General features: G+C 60.3%; 1 protein-coding gene across 1 annotated transcript in view; it reads right to left on the bottom strand.

Annotated features, from left to right (window-relative positions):
* The window catches only part of MYT1L (myelin transcription factor 1 like), a 205,371-nt gene that overhangs the window by 42,678 nt on the left and 136,830 nt on the right, over nucleotides 1-25,863 (bottom strand). The window contains exons 9-16 of the mRNA XM_054570031.1: nucleotides 22,335-22,469; nucleotides 18,400-18,490; nucleotides 16,802-16,909; nucleotides 13,271-13,482; nucleotides 6,202-6,452; nucleotides 3,996-4,232; nucleotides 1,691-1,812; nucleotides 784-852 (exon numbers count right to left, since the gene is read on the bottom strand). Of these exons, the coding sequence (XP_054426006.1) occupies nucleotides 784-852; nucleotides 1,691-1,812; nucleotides 3,996-4,232; nucleotides 6,202-6,452; nucleotides 13,271-13,482; nucleotides 16,802-16,909; nucleotides 18,400-18,490; nucleotides 22,335-22,469 (1,225 nt within the window). The remainder of the gene's footprint in view (nucleotides 1-783; nucleotides 853-1,690; nucleotides 1,813-3,995; nucleotides 4,233-6,201; nucleotides 6,453-13,270; nucleotides 13,483-16,801; nucleotides 16,910-18,399; nucleotides 18,491-22,334; nucleotides 22,470-25,863) is intronic.

Genomic DNA, 25,863 nt, shown 5'->3' with positions numbered 1-25,863 from the left:
GTGGCGGGATGATATTCACAACAAGTACTGGTGCCCTTGGCGCCCGTCCCGCTGTGGGACCACCGTTTCCTGCCACCCACCCGCACGCCGCGGCGCGCGGGCTGTGCCCGGCGCTGGCTTCTTCCAGACCCTGCCTGGGAACTGAGTGCGGTTGATCACACGTGTGTATTCAAGGAGAACTGCCTTGGTCTGGGGGTACGAATGCAAGCAACCAGATTTATGCTTAAAATATAGAGGACCTTACAGACAGAGAGGAGACAGAGACCCAGCAATCAGAGGGGCGCGTGCGGGTAAGCGCCTGGCTGCACGGGCCGGTGGGCTGGGCCGCACGGCGGGGCGCCAGTGACCGCGGCCCTGGGGGCCCACGGAATTAGCTCTTACCCTGGCAGTCCTCTGTCACAGTGCTAGTGACACGTGCATGTGCCAAACAACCACACTAACTACTGACTTTCAAGACATCAACTTTTTCAGTTGCCACCTTTTCTTCCAGGCTGGAGCAGCTCAGTAAAGCCTCCCTCCCAGGCGCACGGGTGCTGGGCAGAGCGTGCTCTGCTCGGGAAACTCCAGATGGGGGTGGGGGCGTGGTGAGTTGAAAGCACTAGAGATAAACGAGGGGGGAAGGCAGAACGAACCACCAGAGAGCGACTGCAACCCCGGGGACCCCATCCCGCACGGCTGTGCGTGGGGCTTTGTAAAGGCGTTTTTCTTTTCAAATGACCCGTCCTTTTTGCCACTGCTATGTGAACAGATTTTAAAAAGCGAATGATTTCTGTTAAATCTTACTTGAGTTCTTGGGAGCTGGTGGCCAGCATACTCCGGATGCTTTTGTCAGCCAGTGGGCAGCCCGACAGACTGTAAGACAGGCCCGAAAGGTCCGTGAGAACCCCCGCCAGCGGGCGCTCCCGGACAGACAACATGGAATTGAAATTAAAGTTGAATGCAGAAAAGCGATGGGGCAAGTGCTGTATATTGAATTTTTTTATAATGAACTCTGCTTACGTTTACATATAAATTTAAGAAACCAGGTCTGTTAATAAACCATTTTTGAAAAGAGAACTATTCGCACTCTTTGGCTCCAAAGTTTATGAAGCACTCTCCCAATTCAGGCGGCTCACTCTCAGATAAAACGCATTATACAACACCGCCGCTAGCATGCTTCGAAAGGCCGACACAGAGCGTTTCGAGGGGTGACACAGGGCGGGACGTGTTCACTCTGACAGCATTGTTGAGGTAAGCTGAAAACAATAAATCGAAAAGACAGAATCCACCATGAGAAAAATGAAGGCACACCTTCTATGTGAGGCGTAATTACCAGTCACATGACCACTCCCATCACACCTTGGTGTTGGACATCTGCCACCAAACAAAAACAAAAACAGCCAAAATAGTAAGTATGTTTAAAAAAAACTTGAAAAAGCTTCATTGTTTCCAGTTTAGCTGCAATGTCTGCACGGGCGGCGCCCGGAGAGAAGCTGCAGGGTGCGCGGCGGCGGCAGGGCGGCCCCGCGCTCGGTGCGCCGAGGCACGCGCGGCCGCGCGGCGCGCCCCTCTGCTGGCCCGGCAGCTGGAGACGCGTATGTGCTGCGAATGTCGCATGCTCAGATGGCAAGGCAGGTACAGATCGGTTTTTAGAATAAGCCAAAGGAGGGACGGTGAGGAAGGGGGACGGCGCGCCGGGCGCCCCGCTTACGTGATCAGGTCCTTCTTGCCCTCCTTGCACTGGGGGTACTTGGGCTTGGGGCTGGGGATGGTCACCTCCCCCGGGTACCTTCTTTCTTCCAGAGCTTCCTGGAAGGGGTCCAGGTCTTCTGGCTGCAGGCGAAACACAGCTTCAGGGCCACACAGACGACAGCGCAACACACCGACCCGAGGCCGCGACCCCGCTGGGGTGGCGGCCTCTCACTCCTCCGCTCCCTGGCTGTGCTTTTAAACCACGATACCCCTCTGTCCACGGAGGCCCCTCGGAACACGCGGACTGAAATCTGTCCACGGAGGACCGGCCTCCTGCGCCAGCCTAGTGTCTCGTCACCTGCTCCACACCTTCCAGAACGACGGGCACTCGTCCCGGGGCAGGGCCTCGGTCCGGGCTCCGTCGGCCGTGCGCACGAGAGGCGCCGAGGGGCCCGGGCACGGGGGTGGCATCCGCGCTGGCCCTCCTCGCCCAGGTCTCACCCACCCCCACGGGCGCTGGCTGCCATGGCCGCCTCAGCCCAACCTGGCTGCATGGCGTCAGCACCGCACCTGCGATCTCAGACCGCGTGCGCGTTAGCAACCACCGCTGACTGCTGCACCCAGGACCCCCAGTCCCGGCAAGGGGACACCAACTTCCATGTGGCAGTTTTAAACAACTCCTTTGTAGTATTTTCTCTCTCATAGAAGCGGGTCCCACTGCAGTAACCTAGAAACCCCTGTAGGTGGCAGTGTTGAGCAAACAGGGCTCTGAACACAGGCATCCTGTTTGCTTCTGTGACTGTCTGCGTGATGGAAATACTTCTGTTGATTTACAAGGGTTTAATATTCATTAAACTGAACCCAGAGATTCAATTAGGATGCCTTATGTGGCTCTGAGGAGGCAGCACTCCAGCAGAGGAAACCACTCCGGAGCGTGGCCTGCCGTTCCTCGGGGGTGCATCCTCCACCCCGAGGAAAACGGACAGCAGCCCCGAGGCAGAAAGGCGCCCCCACCAGTCCCCACGGACAGCGGCCACCCCCTCCTCCCCCTCCTCGCTCCTGTCAGGTCTTACTGCTCTGCTGGTGGCCTCCCCATTGTATTCAAAAACAGTTCTCATTTTTCGGGGAACAGAGGAAACGTTACAATTTTCAGGATTGAACACTGGAGAGCCAAGTCAGTCCAGTAAAACACAAGATTTTTTTCATTTTTAGCCAAAAGGGTAGTACAATTATTGGGTTGGCGAAAAAGTCCATTACGTTTTCTCCATAGGAGGGCTCTGGTAGCGCTTGGTTGTCTTTAACTTCATTCCAAGCAGTTTTGTTACATCGTATTGGAACAGCAGTCCTATCAGCATGCATTTAAAACAGTATCAAAATTGGTGAATTTTTGTGCAGCCCTTTTAATATTGAAGATGGAAGAAAATATGCAACACTTTGGTATGTTACGTTTTATTATTTCATGAAAGGTAAAAACACAACTGAAACACAAAAAGATTTGTGCTGTGCGTGGAGGAGTCGCTGTGACTGATCGGACGTGTCAAAAGCGGTTTGTGAACTGTCTTGGCACTGTTGGCATTTTGGCCAAATGACCCTTTGCTGTGGGGCTGTTTTAGGCATGGGAAGATGTTTAGCACCGCCCTAGCCTCCGCCAACATACTAAAAATATCCAAATCAATAAAGTAATTGGTGAAAATGTGTCTTATTTTATGGAAAAAATATGTGGACTTTTTGGCCAACCCAACATTTTAATAACGTGAATTTGAAAATTTTAGCTACTTTTAAAATCCATTCGTGACAGAGGAGCTTTGGTGCTGCTGTGACCCGCGGAGCCTTCAGTGGCCATGTGAGTGGCCTGGGCGAGGCCGGGGGAGGCTCCGAGCAGCGCTGGTCCTCAGGAGAGCAGACGCCGCTGAGCGCCGAAGAGCGCGGCCCGGCACGCAGTTAACCACCTGCGTGTCAAGACGCACTCTGATGCTCCTTCTGCAAGGACCACCCCGCACGACAGCAACACGCCTCCCACAAAAGTGAACCGGGGTGCTGCTCACCCATTTTCTTAGAGAAATTATAGGAGAGCACACTTGTGCAGGATATGAAATTCATCATGCAAAAGAGCCAATGGTTTGTTTCACCAAACCAATGTTAGTCACAAATCTTTCCCGAGCCAACCAAAAATGTGTTCTACAGTTTCATTAGCTAAAGGTCCTACTTAACAAGAAAAGACATTTTCTCTTAAGGCGTGTGCCATGGCCCCCCCGCCCCCCGCCCCCCGCCGGCACCCAGCCGTCCGTGTGAGGGGACAGAGCGGCTCCCGGCAAAGGACATACAGCGACCTCTTTGGGATCGTCCTCGTCTACCCTCCGGGGCTTCATCTTGGTGTAGTCCACGGGCAAGTCCCAGCAGTCCCCCTCGTTCAGTGGGAAGCAGCGGCCGCCCATCACGGCCTGCTGCTGCGGGGACATGGGCTCCAGCGGCGTCAGGACGGGGCAGCAGCCCTCCCTCGGCCTCTGCTTGTTCATGCTCAGGTCCAGCGTGCCGTTCTCGTCCACCTCCACGTCCGGGTTCTGTGGGCAGACAGCGGGCTGACCGTGCGGCTCCGTCCCCTGCCCGCAGCCCGCCCCCGCCCGCCCAGGGCCCACGCGAGACACGCCTCGCCCCACGCTGTCGACACAAGGCCCGGTGGGCGAGCAGGTGGGCCCTCCGCCCCCTTCTGCTGCCCCGGTGCCTGCAGCCGGCGCTCTGGTGATCGGTCTGTCACGTATCCGCCCATCTGTGCATCCATCACCTATCATGTGCGCGCGTACCTATCATCTGTCATGTCCTCCTCTATCACTTATCTACCTATCCTTGTCTATCACCTACCAATCAAATCTATTATCTATCTACATCGCCCTTTCCTCCAGTTCATCTCTGCTTCTGGAAGTAAGCATGGCCAGAAGAAAATCAAACACGTGCCTAATTTCAATTCCATTCCACTCCTAATACCTATTAAGAGATCAGAATTATGATGTGTGTGTGTGTACAGAATACATATTTATCCCTACAATTATATATTCTCGAAGTGGATATGTATTTAAAAATTCTCCTTTGGTTTCATCGGTGCTAGATAAAGGCTTGCAGAGGAAGAAGACAAAAGAATTGGGGGTGGAGGGAGGAGGAGCGAGAACTGGCCAGTGAAGGGGCTTGTTCATCATCAGAAAGGCTGCAGGGCCACCCTGTGTCCCCAGGCCACTGCCGCCAAGGTCACGGCCTGACCTGCGCTGAGTTCAGCAAACCTGTGATCCAGTCGACTGGTTTAAAAACAAAGAGGTCCAGGGAGAGCTCCCTTTTTGTCTGAAGGTGCCTTGAAACACATCAAGGATTCCTGAGAACACACCTCTCAGGAGGAGGGGGAGGGAAGGACGCGTGAAGGAGAAGGAAGGGCGATCAGGATGCCCACGGTCCCGGGAGCCCCGCGGACGCGGGATTCGGAGCCGGCGGGAACGCCGCCGCCGGCTCAGGTGCCTGGCAGCTCTTCCCTCGGACAGAAGAGCAGCAGGAAGATGCTTGGAATGAAAATCCCATCCTTCGGGCTGTTAGCTTGATAAATTATAGAGTATTATTCTGTCTCAACTCTTTTGTCAAAATGCACTCCTGATCTCAAGCTTTCATACTAATTTAGCCTTCATGGTGTTAGATTTAATTCTCTCAGTCTTAGTTTAATTTTAATAAAGTGAAAAAAATTATAAGGGCTCGTGGTCTTTTTTTTCCTTGCAATAGACCCTCCCCCGTGGCAGCCTCGCATTTAGCAGCCCTGGTCACCATGGAAACTGCCTGCCCCTGATCCTTCCCAAAATCTAGGAGTAAAAATAGTAATAGGAGAAATGCATTTGCAGAACATGAAATTACTGACCTTTCTCCCATCCTACAAATCACCCTTATTCATAACTGCTGCTGGCGGGGCGAGGCCGCGGCGCACGCCCGAGCGGCGCTCGGTAATGGACGGGCACCTTTGTTTCCTGGAGGGGAGGGGACGCCCGCCTGCCCACGCACATGTCCTCTGAGCGCGGCACCTGTGACCCTGGCCCCCCAGAGGCCTTGCGAGTCCACTCTCCGCGCTGCCGCCTGACCTGCTCTCCGGCCTCGGCGCCACCACGGGGTGGTGGGGCCAAGCTGATGGGAGCCCACGGCCGGCCAGGTGTGCGGTCCCTGCGGAGGGCGGGCGGGCGCTGCCTCTGACCCCTAGCTCCGGAGGGCTGCTGGGAGTGTGGAGAGGGGCAGTCCTGCCCTGCATTTGACAGCCTGCCTCACGTTCAAGGTTCAACGCGTGCTGCTCCTTCAGGTTTCTAGTGCCATTTGTTTCCAGAAGTGAGTCTGGGTCTCAAAGGGGACACGCTCACTGATGGGCAGCGATCGTGGCCACTTCTCAGCAGGACTGTGTGTCCTTCGACTAGAAAGGATGCTCAGGGAGACCCTGGGGTCACATCGCTGCTGCTCTGTGTCCCGGGGGCAGTGTGGCCTCAGGGGGAGTGGGGCCCCGCCAGGCGGGCATACCCGGGCGGCACACAGGCCCTGTGGCTTGGCGGGCAGGTTCTGCGGCATCTCGCGGCAGCGCGTGGACAGGTTGAGGATGGCGGTGGCCGCCATATGTGCCGCCTCCACGTCGTGTGTGTAGTCGAAGCTGCTCTTGCTGCAGGTGCTGCTGGCGCTGCTGCCGCCGCCCCCACAGCTCAGGCTGCTGCTGCTGGGCGCGTAGCTGCTGGCGGCGCTGCTGCTAGGGCTGCCGTCCTTGCAGAGCCGCTTCGCTGGGGAGACAGGGCAGGGGTGACTCGGGTCCCCGCCGCGCCCGGCGCCCACCTCCCACGCCTCCCGCCAGCCGTGCGCGCAGACACACATCGCATGGAGGGCGCGGGGCCCGTGGCTCACTCACACGGAGGAGCCCGCTCGCCCGCCTCCCAGAACACGGGGCGCGTCGGGGGGGCCGGACGCACCCGCCACCCTGTGAGTCACACTGCTCAGGACTCAGGTGCTGGCGGGGGCGGGCGGCAGTGACAGGGACCCGCAGACTGCTCAGGGCTCACGAGACTAGCCGCTCCCTCTCACCAGGAGGGGCTCACTGTCCACGTGCAGGATAACATCTGCACAGGCCCTGGGCCGCCTGGGAGGCCCGCGGGGACCTGCGCCTTGGGAAGCGGCCTTCAGGCTAGGCGTGCACACCAGACAGTGTGACCAGAACACCCCTTTCCTCAAGATATGTCCTCCCGGATTCTACCAAGGAGCCATGCGGGTAAAAGGGCGATGCTCACGGGGAGACTTGCACCTGCGGACTCGGGAGCCCGAGAGAACCAGGTGCACCGGGGCCGCTGCCTGGGTGCAGAGCACCACCCCCAGGTTCCCTGCTGAGCAGCTGGCCCTCCCGCGGCCCGAAGGCCCGGGCCCGGGGGCGGGCAGGGCCCCGGCTGCCGTGAGCCCCTCCGGCACCGATGGAGCTGCCTGACGGGCGAGGCGCGAGGACGGCCGGCCGCACCGCCAGGGTTCTCCGTGCCGCGGGGGTCAGGCTTCTCCCCGAGTCCCGGGAGCGGGGCCGCTCCAGGCGAACCCCAGAAAACACCTCCCCCGCGTGTCCCGCACTCCCCCAGAGAGGGGCCTGTTGGGACGCACAGGTGTCTCTGGCGCCTTCCCAGAGTGCGCTCGGGGCTCCCCGCGTGGGCCCGAGGGGCAGCAGGGCTGGCGCGGGGGTGAGGGGCGGGGTGCCGCCGAGCCCGGAGCGCACACTCCACCTGCACCCCTGCAACAGCGGGAGGGGGCCTGCAGCCTGCCCCGCCCTCACGCGTGTCCCCCGACTGCCACTAGCGGGTCCGCGGCCTGAGCCCCGCCCCGAGGAGGACCGGCACAGCGCTTTCCGCCAGCGGCAGCGGCAGGCAAAACTGGGAGAAGCGACAAATTCAACATCGCACGGCCAATGGGGTCCGTCCGTCGTCATGAGCGATGCCAAGTTCTCACCCTGAAGGGCCCGACTCGGACGCAGACGGAGCAAGAACCAAGGCCTCACGACCGATGGCTTTCGGGCCTGCCCTGAAGCCCGTGCCCCCGAGGCCGCAGCGGCGCTCACTGTCCCCACCTGGCCCGCCGCCCTCAGGAGCCCGCCGCCCGCCGCACAGACGGCTCACCTTCAGGGCCAGGCTCCCTCGCAGGGACCGGCGGGCCCAGCCCACCCTTAACCCCGCGAGGGGGAGTGACGTGCAGAGAGTCACCTCCACGCTGCCCACCTGAGTGCGCGCAGCCCTGGGGGCCCGTCACCACGCCCTTGGTGGGCAGGGCCGGGGGGCCTCCCGCCTGCGTCCTCTGCGAACCAGCCTCTGGTCCGCAGCGCACGGCCCGGGGTGGGGGTGCTCGGCTCTGAGCGCAGGGGCCGGGGGCGGGGCCGAGGGGCGCGGGGAGCCCGGCAGTCAGGACGGAGCCCCGGCCTCCGCGACCCGGCGGGTCGGCGGTGCCAGCGCACAGCGTGCGACGTCCTCACGTGTGGGAGTTTGTAGGTGAACACAACTCACTTATTTGTAATAAAAGTAGGAATATGAACATCCTGGGGGAAATAAAATAATACTTAGAAGGGATGTTTTCTTCCTTGTGAGGACTCGCCACTAGCTCAGGAAAAAACAGGCCACGGCAATAAGACAAACAGCGGATGTGTTTAGAAAGGGGTGCATTTCAATCTCTAAAGTAGGCAGGACACCACGTGTCCAGCAACGGAGCGCAGCCAGCTCTGGTTCAGGGTGCTGCTCCCCAAACCGCACGCACAGACCGTGGCGCCGGGCGCCCGGGGAGGGCCAGGGAGGACGCACGCTCCCACGTTCTGGATGCGACTCAGGCAGGTGGGTCCTTCCACTAAATGTTTTGTTCCAAATGCAAGTGAGCATCTTCGAACTTCAAACCTTTCGGGCATGAAGGCCTTGGGTCCCAACATTATCTGTGAAACATTTCCAAAACCCTAGCGCAGGGAGCTACGGCCACGCTGTGCGGACACCAGAGGGCGCCGCAGAGCCGCAACGCTGGGGATGGCCGCCTCCCCGCAGAGGGAGCCCCTCCGGGCGGGCGGGCGGGGAGCGCCAGCACCGCGACAAAGGGCGGGGGCGTTTCTTTTGGCAGCGGAGCTGTCTCCAAGCAGCCGGCAGCCAGGAGTCCCTTAGCGTCCTTCCAGGTGCCAGCGTGTCCCCAGGCTCCCGCGGCGCTGCAGGCCACGCCTTCCCGGTCCGGCCCACAGCAGGGCCCGCGGCCCACTGGGAAGTGCCCCTCAGAGCGCTGGCCGCTCTTGCCAGAGAAAGGGAAGCCGCGTGATACTCGTTCGGATTCAATACGATCCATAAAACCAAACCAAGCAAAACCTGTCACGAGGACCAGCTTCTGAACCGCCTGCTCCTCAGAGTCTTGCGGCTGCGCGTGCCCTCCTCGCGGAAGTGTGCGCTCCGCTCTGTGCGAATGGGCGCCTGGTGGGGCCAGGACGCGAGAAGGCGCGGTCCCCGACTTCCAGTCCCCGACTTCTACAGGCGGGCACTCACCTCGTGTCCCTTAGGCTGTCAGATAAAAAGTGACAGCAGCCAGCACAACAATAGCTGCCTGGTGTAAATGAATCAAAATGACACCCATTTTTGGTGAGCTGCAAAATTTTAGTAAGTAGCCTGTGTGCCACGAGATGAAAGAGGCTGAAAACCGCTGCTCTTCGGAGCTGATAAGCATGTCCTCACATTCTGAACGTCCACGAAAACCAGGCAGAAAGGGGCCCAGCACACAGACATGCCCCTGACCGTTACTCCCACCAGGCCTCCGGTCACCTCCGCCCCGCCCCCACCGTGGGTCACCCCTCTGTGCTGTTCCCCGGGGGGAGCCCGGCCCGGCCGGGGGCCTTCCCGTAGGCTGCCCTGTCAGCCGACACCAGCGGGTGGGTCGCCTCCTCGCAGGTTCACCGCGTCTGACGCCAGGAGGGTCCTTGGCGTTCCTCCTCCCTTCCCCTCCTCCGCTCCCTCTTCTCTCCCCCCGCCCGTCAGCACCTTGCCGGCTACAGGCTTCCCGCCCAGCCCGGGTGCCACCAGGTGAGAACCTGAACACAAGGCCCTTTACGCCCCAGGAGCTCACGGCCCAGCGGGAAGGCAAGGCGTGGGGCGTCACCAGGGAGGAGGCCCGGAGCTGCCTGCGGGACCGCGTGGGCCTCACGTCCGACACAGGCCCGCGGGAGTGAGGCCGCTGCGCCGCGCCTGCCTGGGGAGCAGGAGGGCCGCGTCCAGCGAGAGGCTGGTGGGGGCCGGGTGCGGAGGGCGAGGAGGCCCAGCCCGGGACTGGTGAGGGCCCAGGGGAGGAAGGGACCGCCTGAGTGGGTCCCTGAGACCCCCGCCCACCAACGGGGCCCGGGCCCAGGGCAGGGCAGGAGACGGGAGGGGGCGGGGGCGAAGGAGAAGAAAGGGTTCTAAGGTCAGGAGGACTGAGAGGTTGCGAATGGCCATTTGGGGGCTCTGCACTGAGGGTCCGTAACAACCCCGAGGGGCGGGCCACCTGCCCAGAGAGACAGTGCCAGTGGCTCAGCCTCTGCCGGAGCCACTCAGCTCTGCAGCCCAGTGAGCGGGGCGGGGGGGGGGGGTTACCTTGTGAACAGTGAAATGTGAGTTTCACGTCGTTTTTACATCACAAGACCTTCTGTCATTTTTTCCAAGTACCTGAAGCTGGAAGAGCGGCTCTCAGCTCCCCAGGGGAGCAGGCTGTGCTGGGGCCGGGGAGGGGCGCCGGCCGGGCGCCCGCGGAGGGGGCAGGGGTGGGGCCCGTTTCGAGCCCCCTGCTCTCTCCCCTCGTGCCCACTTCCTGCCCGTGGACGTCAGGGCCGTGTCTCCCCATTTGCGGGGTCGCCCCCGCCCTGTCCCTCCTCTGATGGGCGGCGAGTGCGGCCCCCCCAGCCCACAGGCAGTCCCCGCGGACCCACAGGTCTCGGGGCCTGTTTCTCTCTCTTTCCTCCCCGCTCCCCCCCCCCGTCCCCCGCCTGTAGTGTCTGCTCTGCTTCACGCCCCGCCTCCCATTTGCCGCGCGCCAAGCATGTCTTTATCTGTCTTCTACCGAATCACATTTCCTCCCCTGAAACTTGTTACCAAGAGGGAAGAACAGAGAGGTGATAGATAGGCCGACAGGTAGATGAACACGCAGACGGATGGGAAGACAGCTGGGCGGGAGGGGTGGTGGGTGAAGGAGCGGTGGGCAAGGGAGGCGGGTGGGGGACGGACGGAGGCACAACCGGGTGGACAGGCAGGCAGGCAGGCGGGGCCGCCCTTCAGCCGGCGCCGAGTGTGTGTCCGGGAGGGCGCAGGGGGCTGCCTCCCTGTGCTGGGGGCGCCGCTCCTGCGGGTCCGGCCTTCCTGGCACCGAGTAGATGGGGGCCCCCTTCCCTGCCCCTCCGGCAGCCCCCCGCGCTGCCCCTTGCTCTCAGGCACCGCCCCCGCCCCCGCGCCCCGCACAGCAGGCTTATTTCACTGTCTCTTTTAAGGAGCGACGGCTGGACCGCTTGTGCCAGATCCCTCGCTCTAGGGAGAGCAAGGCTCGGGGGCAGGCTCTTGGCGGATGACCGCTGACGGCAGGCCCCCGTGCTGCCTCCAGCTCTTCCCCGCCCACCCCCAGCCCAGGCCTGGCCCGGCGGCGCAGCCGTCGCGGGCGGCTCCCCGGGCGCTTCCGAGGTCCGCCGGCAAGTCCGGGGGAAGAGAAATGGGGCCCCGGTCTTTCCAGGAAACGCTTAGTGCTCCAGGGGGCCTCTGTCCTGTTTTCTTACGTTCCTGGAGACCCAGTGGTTTTCCTGTGAAAGTGTATTTCTCTATATTCTTGTTTTCTCGAGGGCCAGCTGAACAGCACCGCTCTGCCCGGGCTCAGATCTGACAACGGGTATTTTTTTCTGGGCAGCGAAAATTAACGCTAATACTTAACACAATGTCTGTCCGCCTCTTCAGAGGCGTCCCCGGCCGCCCCCCGCAGTGCCGTGGGCACGGACACACGGGACGCGCCCCCGCGCCCACCGCGCCCACCGCACCCGCCGGGGCGCTGAGGACAGGCCCCAGCAGGTCTGGCTCCTAATCCCCCCGAGGCCCCGCCGCCCCAAAGACACGCTCCACGCACCACGGCCTCGCCGGCAGCCCTGCCAGGACAGCGAGAGCAGCGGCGACGACCGGGCGCGGGGGCGGGAGCCGCCGGTCGAAGGCCCTGTTGCATCGCTGCACAACGTCCACACACCAGAGGCGGCGTCGGCAGGACCCTCTAGTTCATGGGTTCAGTTCTTTTGACCCTTCGTTTGCAATCAAATGAACGAAATAGCAAAACCTGAAAGTGGCAAATTATGACTACAAAATAAACAAAAAAATTATTTTCTGTTGTATTGTAGGCCACTTTTTTTTCTATTTACATCTTTGTTCCAATATATTAAGAACTGATACATGCAAGGATTAATCAATATTTAATATATCAAAGAAATATTAAATTCTATTCACTACAGAAATTAATTGTTATTAAGGCAAGGAATGACTAATGGAACCTAGAAAAAGCTACTCATGTTGAGCTATGAAAAGGTTTCTGAACTCCCCAAACATTCAATTTAAATGAACTTTTGGTGTGTTGTGATTTTAAGTATTTTTTTCAGAGAGGAGCACGAAGATCTTTAAAAAACTATCTCCTTGCCTTCACCAGAGACAGGACTTTAAACCATCAGAAGTTATGCAACCACATCCCGTCAGTAAAACTCGCCAACTAGGTCCCTGGAACCCAGACGTTAAAGCGTGGCCGTGGCTGGGTCAGTCAGTCAAGTCTAAGAAGCGCGGCCTCCCCTGCAGCCCCACCGACCCGGGACTCTGAGAGGACACGGCCAGGTCACAGCCACCCCCCCCCAAGGAGGGGCTCGGACGGGCCTGTCCGGGGGGCACCGGGCTCAGTGTGACCCCTCAGCTCTGCTTCGCTGGCGGATGCTGGGCTGGCTCCGAGTGGGGCCCACGACAAAGGCGCGTCCCAGCAGGGCCTGCCCGCGGGAGAGCGGACCAGGGCCCGTGCCTGCCGGAGGGGACGGGGCGCGGGGGACGGGGCGCGGGGGACGGCAGCGCAGGCCCCGCCCTCAGCGGCACGGGAGAGCCGCGGGGCCTCGGGAAGGGCCGCCGCATGGGGGCCCGGGGGTCTGGTGTGCTGGGCGTGGGGTGCAGCCTGAGCACTAGAATTTCAGATGTCCCCCGGCGGCTCTGGTGTGCACCCAGGGCTGAGCGCGGTGCCGGGGGGGCGGGTGCAGACCTCCCCCAAACTGCCAAGGACTCGGGGCCGCTGCCGCCAGCCGTCACGGCTGCTCTAGCCGGGCCCCCTGTTCGAGGACGTTTACAGAGGTGAGGACCCGGTCCCAGCCATGGCAGGAAGCGGACAAGCACAGCTCTCTGTCCACACTGCGGGCCCCGCTCCCCACCCCATGGACCCTCGCTGTCAGCCAAAGGACCCCCACGGCGCGCGCTGCTCTCTGGGACCCGGCGAGGACCACATGCTTGGCCGGCTTGTAGGAAACGGGCACACACAACAACAACATCATCAACGGCAAGCGCGACTCCCGTGTATAAGAGTGTGCACCTCCTACCATCGCATCCTTTGGGGGATAGGTCCCGGGTTTGCACCTTGGGAGCTATGGCCCGCTTGCCGTAAGCCTGGCTGTCGTAGCTGCCGTACTCGAACGAGGCCTTGGAGTACTTCTCCAGCTCTTTGGCCAGGTTGGAGCGCGGCGTGGTGGTGGGGACGCTGTTTCTGTAGCCGTAGTGAGGGATCTCGAGCTGCTTTACGAAGCACATTGGCCTGCAAGCAAACGAGAAACGGTCGGCAGCCGGCTCTCCCGCGGTGTGGACGGGGCCGCGGCAGAGCCCGAGCGGCGCGCTTCTGGCTGCAGCGGGGGCTTGGGCCTGCGCCACAATCACAGCTCTACTTCCCCAAGAAAAGCCCGAGGTTCCTGTAATTACGTATGATCCAAATGAACTAGCTGCCTAAATGTCAACTTCAGCAGGAAAAAAAACAAAAATAAACGATGTAACTTTTCCCCCTTTTAGCGCTCTTTTCAGGGCCTGGGGGGTTTGGTGAGGAGAGCAGAGGAGGGCAGGAGGCTCCGTGTTTTCTTTTCCAAAGATCAAACAGTACAAGAGAATGGAGGAAGCTGAGGAGCTAGTGTCCCTTAAAAGTAAGAAGACACAGAAGAGATGCTCCCAGGGACTTAGACCGGGACGGAACTAGACGCAGGTTCATCCGTCTGGACGTTAGAATGGACCTGCGATGACATGTTTCGACCAACATCAGCATACGCTTTCAGTCTCCTTGCCTAGAAGTCATTCATTTTGCTGGATGTTGGAATAAGTCATTTACGTGGAGGAGCCCTCAGTTATTCCCCGTTCACTAAGATTCTTCTTTGTGTCCTGTGCGTGTGCCCAGCTAGCTCTCTGTCTAACAGATGCAATTTTTAACCGCTTTTTGGAAACAACTTAAGACTTACAGAAAAGTTGGACCCTTCACTCAACTTCCCCTTTGGTCAACACCTCTATTCGCCAAATCATCAGGGCATTTACTTTGATGTCACGAACTCAGCTTGTTTACTTGTCAAATCCACAAACCCAGGTAGCGACCAGCTGAATATCTATTATTTGAGGCATCTACCAGGCAGTACGGGGGTGGCCGCCTAAATGAATAAAACAGCTGGTTTTGCCGCCAAGGTCACGTACACTAGGATATTATTTTGTGCGCGTGTCTGTGTGTCTGACGCTATTTTAAGAGCCCAAGCACTGCTGGGACTCTGGGGAAGAGAGGTCACTTCGGGCTGTGAGATTCAGCTCTGTTTTGATGGAGCGGTTGGTGCTGGCTTTGCAGAATGCGTGACATCACGAACAGCGACACCCAGGGCGGTGGCCAGGGTGCTCCTCCTCCAGGCGCAGCAGCAGGACGTGGCGTGCGGCCTCCCGGGCCGGCCAAGGGGCTGGGCGGGGCCGCTCAGAGAGGGTGGATGGGGCCCAGGCCCCAGGGAAGGGGCGGGGGGCCGTCCTGGGGACAGAGGGGAGGCAGGTGGGGCCTGAGCCAGGGGCCGCAGAGGAGGTGAAATATCTGGAAAGGCCTGGACGCACCTACTCAAGTCTTAAATTCTTGTTGGAAAATTTACTTACAGACTTAAAAAACATCACACTTAGTTGAATGGGTGTAGGTTTACATTCTCTGTCTTCTTCCTTCCACCCCGCCTCCGCCCTCGCCCTGCTGCGTGAGCAGCCCTTGCGCGGTGACACCGTGGGGACGGACGTACGGGGACAGACGGAGGGCACCCTCCCGCCTCGCTCGTAAGGGGCGCGCCGGTCTGCGGTGGCGGGGGGGGGCGGGGGGCGGGCGGAGGGCTGAAGGGCTGAGAGGAGGCTGAAGGGCTGGCCGGGCTTAAGCTGCCCGCAGGGCGCCGCGCCCCTTGGCCTGGCTGCACGGGGTCGTTTTCGGGTTGACACCCTCCCCCACACCCACTGAGCCTGGAAGGGACCTGCAGGTGCACAACTGCTGGCTCCTGGCCTTGTTTTGCTGTCACTGAATGCGTGACTCCACCGTGTCTGCCAAAAGGAAGGGACCGGCAACTATGAAGCCACAGAAACCAGGCAAAATGCTGTTGCTTCAGGTTTCTGTCTGAACAAGGTGACATTTGCAATTACGAATGGATCTTGTCCGTCCCCGGCTGCCCACAGAGCTTCCTGCCGCAATGCAGGCTCGGTGCTGGCCCGGAGGGGCTGGTGGCCTGGTGGCTTTTCAGGAAGGGGTGAGGTGGGGCTCCTGCCGGCCCTCTGGGGCCTAGCCTCAGAGGGCGGAGGAGGTGAACGGCAGCCCCCCAGCCCCCCACCTTCCCTCAAACCCTGCATGTGCACAGCCCGAGGGGCTCTTGCGGGTCCCGTGCCGCCTGCCGGCAGCCGGCCGGGGAGCGCCCTGGCAGGCCCGTCGTGCGCTTGCCAGGCTCACCTCCCGTGAGCCGAGCGAGTCACAGGCGCCCTGCGGGTGCCGGACTGGCACTGCCCACGGAGAGAACAATCCAGAAGAATGCACACCGGCTCCAGCTAAGGGACTCTCTGAGCGCTAGGGCTGTAGATGGCTTTTCTTATTTTTGTCTATTGAAATATTTCTCACTTTCTGCAAAGACAGTGGCTTTTCTACTGGGGGGCGAAAGGGGGTGCCGGGGCTGTGGGGGCACCCTCCCGCGACCTGTGACGTGAGCCCAACAGAACCCAAAAGGGAGGCACCGCCAGGCGACTCGTCCCCAGGAGGCGATTCAACAGAAGCAAGGCTGCATACGCGTGTGTGCTTATTTCTCTGTCTTTCACGAAAAAGTGGGGCCCCTGGCAAAGGCTCCGTGTCAGCACCCGGTGCCGGCAGGGGCGATGTCCCCCGCGGTGGAGTCTCCAGGGGACCCAGGGAGGCAGGGGACAGGGAGGCACGCTGCCAGCGTGCCGGGAGCTGGGAAGGCAGGATAGACGGTGATGAGTGTGGCGCCCCCAGGACGAAGGGCCGAGGGATGTGCAGCAACGAGAGCTGATGTCAGGGCTGGGGGTTCCTCTGCCTTCCCCTCTGTTCTGAGCTTGGAACCCGGTGGGCAGACCCTGATCACCTCTGAGGCCTCTCCCGGTTGATCCCCGGGATGACATCGGGGGACAGGGAAGCCCCCTGCTCTGCCCTGCGGTCTGGAGGGGCAGCAGCCCCGAGGCCCTGTGGGAAGGCTCTGCGTGGGGCTGCCATCGCCGACCTTTCCAAACGCCTCCAAACAGTCGTGCGGGTCGGTGCTCCAGCCTCTCAACCGGCTCGCGACACACTTGCTCCGGGCACCTCATTGACGCGTGGCGCTTGCCCCTCACGTGGCATTTGTTGAATCATGAAATACCAGAAAGAAAACCAAACAAGGCCGCCCACCTCTCTCTCATTCAAAAACTTACAGGGAGGCCCAGGGAGGTGAAGTTGCCTCCCGCCGCCCGTGGCCCTGCCGGGGGGCGAGGACAGACTGGATCTCGCCCCCAGCACTGCGGCCTTTAGCTTCAGCCTGTCTTTGAGCGTGACCATCACCTCTGCAGGAGCTGCCTGCAGACGGAGCCCACGAGGCGGGCGCACGCTGAGCTGGTACCTTAGCACGCGGTCTGAGGCCTGGTTGGACTTGGACACGTCGCAGCTCTGGTGTTTTTCCTGGGCCTTTGCCAGCTTCTCCGCTGCGGCGATAGGGCATCCAGAGAGGCTGCAACGACAGACTGAGGTCAGCTGTCCTCCCCTGCGGCCCTGCAGCCCGCAGACCCGGGCGCCGGCCCTCCCCCATCCGCACAGCCAGACCCCAGGCAAGGGTGGGGACCCGTTTCCCAAACCGAGCTGGCCCTCCCGACGGCACAGACGGGAGAGCAGGCGTGCTGGCTCCTACCCCCGGCAGGCGGTGCTGCCGGCCACGCCCTGGCAAAGTGCACTCCATCCTTCCCAGCGGCAGCTAATGAGTTCGGTGACGCTCGAGAGGGTGTGAGCCAGTGACAACGTGGGACAGAGGCTCGTTCTGGGGCGTGCACTGTTCCGGAGAGGAGGGGCTCACCGCAGCGGTGGGAGGGGGCTGTGTCTGAGCGAGGGGGGCTCTGGCTGGCTCCAGAGACGGAGTCCGGGCCGCCCCTGGGAGCCCCGCTGGCCACCGCGCGGCCGGCCCTCCCCCGGGAGAGGCGGAGGTGGGCGGGGCCCTCTCCGGGGCTACCCGGAGCCGCTTTGGAGCCGAGCCCTTGTGGACGAGCCCCCGCATCTGCTCCTCTACAGCCGCGGTGCCTGCCGTTTTCATGGCACCACAGGCCCACGGAGTGCAGGCACACGTGGCCCTCGGCCTGTGTGCGTGTGGCTACATGAAGGTGGGACAGAGGAGCTGGTGTGGGAACATGCCATCGAATTGTGCCCGACACGACCCTCCCCGCCTTCTGCAGCACAAGCCCAGGCCGCTCCCCGGAGCTCGGCACGGGGGGCTCAGCAAGGGGGGCTCGGCAAGGGGGGGCCGCTACTCGTTTCCATATGTTTAACACAAGTAACTGAATTTGCAGTCAGGAAAGTGAGGCCTCAAGTGCCGCTCAGGGCAGTTCCGTTTAGAGGCGGTTTTACAGGAGCTGCGAGGCTGAGCTGGGGCTGGGAGGCACATTGTGCCAGAAGTGCTTTCTGCACCAAAGGGTCCGACTGGGCTGCAGGCGACGCAGTAGAGGTCGGATGAAGGAGGAAGAGACGGGGATTTGCCCAGAGCGCGGGGCAGGGGCGACAGTGGGCCCGGGCAGGTCTAGCCGCCTGGCGCTGTCCACACCACCCGTTCCTGACACCTGCTCCTGTCTGGTGAGGTCCACGCCGGCGACGGCCCCGGCAGAGTCTGGGGGCAGCCAGGCTGCATCATACACTATACAACCTCCCTGCGCTCTAAGTCCCGCCGTGCCTGGTGCGTGGGACATAGCCCCTTCTGCTCCCTGGGGGACAAGGGAGCCTTTACTGTGTTCCTTCCAGATGCCACCGACGGTACCAGTTCCATCTTGGATGTCACCCCTAGAATGGCACCTTCGAGTGGGTCAGACAACTAAAAGCCCCATCTGTGGAAAAGGGACCTGCGCATCTGAGCCCCGTGAGCCAGGGAGCCACAGGCTCCGTCCTCGGGGCAGGCAGGAGGCGTGCGGCCTTCCGAGGCCCTCCCTGCAGGCGGGGCGCGGCGCGGCGTGTGGGGCTTACCTCCGGTGAGAGTTCCTGTTGCTGTTTACGTGCCCTCGCCCTGTGCAGCCCGGAGTAGGACACTTGAGAACGTTCTCGTGCATGGCAAGAACTTGACAGGAGAGGCAGAGAAAACAGTGAGGCATTAACCACAGGGGCAGGCCAGACAAGGGAGAGCGCCGCTGCGCTAGCGACGGGCTCTCAGATGGCACCCGGCCCGCAGACGTGCGAGATGGGCGTGGTCAGGAAAACATGTCTCCGCCCCGTCCTAGCGGCATGCAACCCGGGGCGCCCTGTGCAGAGCCGGAGGGTGGGCTGTGAGGACCACGCTGGTCCTTGTGGGGTAGGGGCGCAAGGGCCCCTCTCTCGATCCTACACCAAAGCCCGTGCGGCTGCTTCAAAAACACGCAGCATCACGAAGGCATGGTGGTCATGGGTAAAGAGAGAACCACAAACCTTATTTTTAAATAAAATGAATTAAATGATGACTTTCCATCTGGAATAGTCCGTGCTGCGCAGCTAAGCCTGCGGGCCAGTGGGCCGGCCACACGGCGGCCGTGTGCACTGGGCGGGGCCAGCCTGCGTCCGGCGGGCGCGCTCGCGCTCGCTACCCGTGGAGCCCGGGGCCTCTTTCCCCGGCGAACAGGCCGCTGCTCTGGGCTGCAGGGAAAGGCGATGGGTACAAGCGGTGAAGGTGGGCGGACAGGAGAAGCAACCCACAGCGCGGGCCCCAGCACAAGCGGCCACCACCGCCGGGAGCAGCGTGGCCGGGACGCGCTGGGCCCTCCCTGTGAGCGGGGTCGCCTGGCGCAGGTGCACAGGAAAGCTCCTCCCCATGGTCTGCCCAAACGGGTCACTCAATTCTATTTTCTACAGCCTCCTCCCCTCTGGAGCAATCCCCCCTTCCCGAAGCGTGCGTGACCTGCACGCTGTCCCCGCGATGCCCCTGCTGCCTGAGCCCACCCCTCACCTCCTCGCTCCGGGGCAGCGCCCGCAGCGGAACCCGTGGGGGTCAAACAACGCGCGCGGAGCCAGGCCGGCTCACTCCGTGGGGGGCACGGCTAGAAGGCCTTCCTCCCGGCGGACCTGGGCGCCGCTCCCTGGGTCCCTGCCCAGCGCGGAGCAGGCAGGGGCCCTCGTTCCCAGGCGAGCTCTTCACCTGCGCCCCTACCTGTCCTCTTCCCCTGCCTGCAGGGTCCTGCTCTACCCGCGTTGACCGTGCTGCACTCTCCTCCTTTCTTGTCACCCCGTTATAACGTCACACAAGCCCTTCCCGTGACACAAGTGCTCTCAGAGCTACACCCCTCCTTCCTCTGTGCTCCATGTCCCCGCAGGCAGCCGGCCCCTTCACGCGTGTCTGTGGTGCAGACCTCAACGTGACGGCGCCTCTGTCCCCCGCCGAGCGACGGGGCCCCCGCCACATCCCGAGTCTGCGCTGCCTCTGCCTCCGGACCACACGGACCGTCCGTCCTTCACCACGCTCTCCTGACTTTCTCGTGGACCTCTCCAGACCTCAGGTGTCCCCTCGCCTGTGGGACCCGGTGGAAATGCCGTCCTCTCCCGGTCCCTGGTGTGTCCCTCTGGCCGCTCTGCCTGCCTCTCAGCCTGCGCTCCACCTCCGGACATGCTTATGTCCTAACCTCCCACCGGTGGCTCCTGTCTGGGCCACTTCACTCAGTGTCTGCGAGCGCAGCGCAGAGGGCCCCTGCGCACCGACCGTCCCCACGGCCTGCCTCCTAGCCGCCTGCTGGGAGGGCTGGGCAGAGCCCCGTCTCAGGGCAGACGTGGCCTCTCGCTGTTACCGCCTGGCTGCGCCCCGAGGCGCCCAGCGCGCCGTCCTCCCTCGCCTGCGTCCCCCTCTCCCGGGGCCAGTCGCCCAGCCCTGCCGGCCCGTCTCGGGGATGCCCCTGGGCATGCCCCAGCTGTCCTGTCTCCGCTGCTGGCCTCCGTCGGGCCCGGCCCCTAGCACGGGCCGCTCCAGGGCCAGACGGGCTGAAGTGGGGAGGCCGTCGCCCCAGGGTCGTGTCCTCAAAGGTCGTGCCTGCCTTGGGGGCGCTCGCTCTGTGCACGCAGGGCTCTCAGAGGACCAGAGGGGTCTTGGGGAGCCGCGCGGCCTCGTCTCGCACACTGGGCAAGGCTGACGGGGGCCGCAGACCACGGACGTCACCTGGAGTGTGACAGCCTCCCATTTGTAGGGCGTCGCAAAGAGCTTTATGTGAGCAAACCCTGGGGAGGCGGCTGTGGCCCGGTCAGTGGGGGAGCCGAGCCCCCACAGGCCTGGCCCAGGTGAGGCCAGGGGTGGTCCGCATGAGCCTGCTCAACGAGCGACTTGTGGGAGCACAGTCCCTGTTTCTGCTGCCCTTAGCCTTTCCCTGTGAGAACATGGAGCCAGGAGAATTCACCAGCCATGAGAAGAAACTGATCTATTTTCAAGGCGAAATAAGCGCCTTAAAGAGAAATGGCATAAGGTTGCTACTTCTCTTAAGACATCAGCGCGTGGCCCTCATGCTCATTTTGCAGGCGAGGAAAACCACGCGCAGAGAGTGCGTGCCACGCCCACGGCCCCAGGCGGGTTAGCAGGAGACGGCCCCGTCTCAGCAGGCTCGGGACCAGAGGGCGCGGGCCCGGCCCCGGGCCAGCGTGCGCCTTCTCACACCGGTTTGGAAAGGACCGAGTGTCTTCCCCTAGGCGGGCCCTCTGCTAAGCCTGGCACGGCAGCGACAGGTCTGCGCCCCGTTTTCCTCATCTGAAAATGGGCCGTTAGTGGGCACTGCGGGCATGGGGCCTGGAGGGGGTTGGAGGAGTGTGGGCTGCGTGCGAGCGGAGCGCCGGGCTCGGGGGCAGCTGTGGCGGCCACGCATGCGGTCTCCCTGGTCATGTAACACACGGGACAGAGCCGCTGGTGCCCACGCCCCTCTCGCCTGCCCCCAGGACGGGGGCAGGAAGCATGGCTTTGTTCTTTTCAGCAGCCATTTGAACACCTGGAGCCACAACAGCTTCTCAGTATATTTCACCTGAAAATGTTCGGCTAAGCCTGTGTTCTAAGCCTCAACCGCTCTGAGCTTCTCTGGGTTCCGACGGATCTGCCTCTGGAGTATCCCAGAGTTAGCATTTTCATGGGACAGGCCTCAGAGGCCCCAGCAGGCGGTCAGCTGGTCCTCTTGCCTTATCGCAAGCCCAGCCACTCCACCTTCCTGCCTAGCAGCTGTGTCTCAGACACGAGGGACCCTCCGACTCAAGGTCTTACAGTCACACAGTCCTTGCTGAGAACTGGCTGTTTTCCTGCACAATCAGTTCTGATTGTTTGAAAATAGTTGGCACACTTCGTGTGCTGTGAGAAAGACAGAAAAGGTGCACTTTGGTTCAGTTCTAAAGGAAATTTAGTTGTTTCAGAAATTTAAAACCTGATTAAAACAAATGTGTGGGATCCAAACCCACCCACCATAACCTCCGGATTTAAGATTTTATTGTGTAGAAATGTTGGGACAACTGTGATATGAAACAGACTTTCAAGTAAAATGCAAGAAAACTCAAACACAGATACTGATTCACATATGTGCAGAGGCCCAGGTGACGGGCAGAAGGACCCCCGGCAGCTTTTTGGGGGCTCACAGCTGCTCCGTGCCGGAGGGGCGGCGTGCAGACGGTCTGCACACAGCTCCGCAGCCTGGGAGGAGGCTGGGAGGGCAGGCCCGGCCCGAGGCCTCAGGAAACAGGCCTGGCTGCAGGCCTGCCCGAGGGGGCAGAGAGGCTGGGCCTGTGCTCCATCCTGCGGCCGGCCCGGCAGGGAGGACCCTGAGGACACGCTGCCCGCTGGAGGACGAGGTCTCGAGCCCGTCGGCCCCCGAGCGCACCCGTGCGGGGGCCGCCCTTCGAGCAGATGGAAATGACAAAGGCGAGGGAGATGAGGGAGGCCGCCGCCGGCGTGCGTGCAAGGGGCGGGCGGCAGGACTTACTTTCCGGAGGGACCCTATCTTTGTGCGGGCATCCGGACAGGCTGCGATGATGCGGGTACAGCCCGGTCACGTGGCCGGTTCCATCGCAGCCTGGGGTTGGACACTTGCTCTCTCTCTTTTCTGCTCTCGAGGGATCTAAAAGCGACAACAGGTGTCAGGAGAGTGAGCTCTTTGCCCTTGAAGACAAATGCGATCATTTCACACCCTGAAGAGACCTTGATAGATAAAAAAAGCAAGTAAAGCAGGCAGCAGGGGGACAGGCTGTGACAGGACGCTTTTGCGTGGGTCTCTAGTTTCGGGTGATTTTTGACCTGATAACTGTAACCATGAATCATAAAATATTTTCCTTTCTGCGCTAAGAGAACAAAAGACTACCCCGCCCTGAACTCTTCATTGTCTTCCCGTGTGTTACATGATGAGCTCAAAGAAGTCAGCGGGAACCGGGGTGCAGCAGTGACCTTCTCAGAGCGCAAACCTCCCGTGGGGCCCGCGGGCCCTCTGCGGACTCCAGCCGCGGGCTGGCTGTCCCGCCCCTCGGCGGCTGTGTCTGAGCGAGCGCTCTGACCGCAGACACTGGAAGGCACAGGTCCACCGGTGCTGGAAGGCGCTCTCAGCGACCCTGGCAGCCCGGCAATTCGGAGATTTTCTGAAAACAGGATGCACTCTCAGAAGGCACTGCAAGCAAATGACCCGAGGGGCGGAAACCCTGCCCGCCGCCGGGGACGCGCAACCGTGCCGCTCCAGAAGCGGCTGCGCGCCCGCCCACGCACCGGCCGGAGAACCTCCGCGCCACAGTGCGGGGGCGCGCGGCTCTGCGGGGCCGGGGGGGGGGGGCAGGGGTAGGAGGGGACAGGGGCCGAGATGCAATGGCATTGCTCAGAAATTACTTCTGCACCCAGACTTGACCCCAGTTCATAAATGTGCAGACAATAACTCCAGACATAGTTCTAAGACGAAGCTCAGACCGCACGTACCCTGGACGTGTGAGACCCTGTGTTTGAGTCAGTTTTTGAAAACCAGTTGCGCAGATTATCAATTGGCAGTGACTAGTGTGACTTGGTCCAGGGAACACTGTGGGGTTAGCATTTCCTTAGGGGTTTAGTATTTTTGTATTAATATTGTATTAATCAAGCCAATCGTGATTGTTGAAAAATACATGTTTTACTTTTGAATTCATTTTATATAAAGAAAAAAGCCTGGTTTAAAAAATTTTAAAGTCTTATTGACTTTTTCTTAAGTCATTCATGTAAACAAAAACAGACGAAGGGCTTGGAGGACTATCTAAACGTCTTTACGTTTCTGTAAAATAGCCCCCTTTTCAGCTCTCAATTTACTCTACGTGACGTGTCTCTTTGAGGTTCTGCAGTCTCTTAAACCAGTGCTGACGCTGGGGAACGTGCCCTCCACGCAGCTGTCTGCTACTTCCTGCCACCGTGTGTAGATGGCGATCCCTGGAAATAGATCTGAAAGTATGTTGTTGTGACTTCAATTTTTAGACATGTTACTGGGGCATCTCTCACACATGCAGACCCAAAGGCTAGCATTTCATTCCCTCGTGAGTAATTTCACAGTAACATAGGTATAATTTAATCAATGTAAATATAAAAGTGCGCAGTAACAGTTTAAAAGGAACATATTGATTAAGATAATAAAGTAGAGATAAATAATTTATAATCATAAACTAGATATAAATGGCTTTTAAAGGACAAAAAGTACATTTGGACTATCATTAATTATTAAGCGACTTTTCTCCATCGGGACAAGTAACACCCACAGTTTCAGAAAGCGTCCCGAAGTCAAGGACGGAGCGGCATGAGCACAGCGCGGCTCCACCTGCCTCAGGGTCTGGGCCGCAGCTGGGTGTGATCTCCTCTCGATGCGTGAGCCTGGGCTGGGGGCTGCCGCTTGCCTTCGCCAGGACTCCCCTGCTTTCTTATTTTTTTCAACCCCCATTCATCTTGGAGGCAAACACTGGAGCAAACACCAAACAAGCAAGCAAGCAAACAGACCAACAATTCAACTGAAAACCTCACAGCAATATCTAGAAGAAGCTTGCACGCTGGGTTCCCTGCTCCCGTACCCCCTTTCCAGTGGACACTGAAGAATAAGAAAGGAGTTTCATGTTGAACCTCTTTTGTTTTAGCTCAAGATTTTGGAAGGGTTACTCATGCATCATTTAAATCATGTTGAGAAGATTGAATATAAATGAGAATTGGAACGAACGTTCTCTTCATCCTTCATAAAATAACAGAGGAGCTGAAAATGGGGACTGTGGTTGTAGGAACCACCCGGCCATATTGATACCTCTCTCTCTGCCTACTTTGATGTCCTTGTTTGACTGCATTTACTCGGTTCTGACGTAACTACGGGCATCTTCCAAGAAGCTGGGGGACGACGTGGGGCATGCTGAGGAGAGAGAAGGGAGCTGCGGTCAGAGGAAGGAGCTCCCAACGAGCCAGGCCGAGGCAGGAACCCACGCTGCCCAGCTCGTCTGGGGAGTCCACGTCCCCACCCTGCCCCTTTCCGGGGAAGGGGCACCTCTCAGCTTTCCCTGTTCATGCTCCGCCTGTCCCCATCTACTTAAGGGAGCCAAGCGGTTTGAGAATTCCATTTCTTACCAAAACATCCAAAACAAACCCAGAATACCACTAACAAAACGAATGAGTCACGGTCCACAGAGAGCTCTGGGTGCAGAGAAGCTACTGAAACCAGAGACGCGGTGCCCGGTGCGCTCGCACCCTGCACTCTCGGCGCCAATGGCCCTCCATGCACCGCTCCCAGGCCGCACATGCCAGCGCAGCGTGCCTGCGTCCCGCTGAGCACGCCGTGAGGAAGGCACTACTGCCTCCCAAAAACGTTGAGATACGATTCTCAAATATCCAACTACCAACCGCCTACAGACTCCACTACGACCACAGCACTCACACGACGCTCACCCGGAGCGCGCCTGACGCTCCGCAGCGCTCGACCCCGTGGCCTGAAGCGCCAGCCCTTCTGCACGCGCACCTCGCCCAGGCCGGCCTCCCTCTGTGTCCCTGAATTGGCCTCGAGGCTCCAGCCAGGCCGAGCACCCGAGGGCCTCTGGCTCAGTCTCACCTCGCACGGGGTTTGGGTCTCGCGACGCCCAGCTCGCCCTGGGCTATGCGCACACATTGAGAGGAGAAAACACACCTACGTGCCAGCAGAAGAGATGTTTTTTCTGATCGTTTGGAGTTCATACCGCAACTGATTTTCAAACCAAATTCCTGAAGCTCATGATCAGATCCACAGGGAGGAAACTGAGTGTTGATAAGGAATAGAATAAAATACACGACAGAGGATCTTTCTTGGTACTTACATGGAAGGGTTTAAGGAATCACCAATTTTATCCTTGAAACTGCTTTTTACCTAATTCTAAGAGCCCGTGGCTGAAACGGGCACAGCACAGTTCTGCAGGAGGCGAGGTGCTCAACCGCCTCCCAGGGAGGGGCTGGCCGCTCAGGCAGGAGCAGGCAACACAGGACTAAGGCGTGTGGGTTCGACTGGGGAG

Source organism: Pteronotus mesoamericanus, unplaced genomic scaffold (genome assembly GCF_021234165.1).
Source record: "Pteronotus mesoamericanus isolate MK-2021 breed Mesoamerican mustached bat unplaced genomic scaffold, CSHL_Meso_final contig_101, whole genome shotgun sequence".
Taxonomy (NCBI): domain Eukaryota; kingdom Metazoa; phylum Chordata; class Mammalia; order Chiroptera; family Mormoopidae; genus Pteronotus; species Pteronotus mesoamericanus.
The sequence above is the reverse complement of the archived record's forward strand: the minus strand, read 5'-3'. Positions and strand labels throughout refer to the sequence as shown.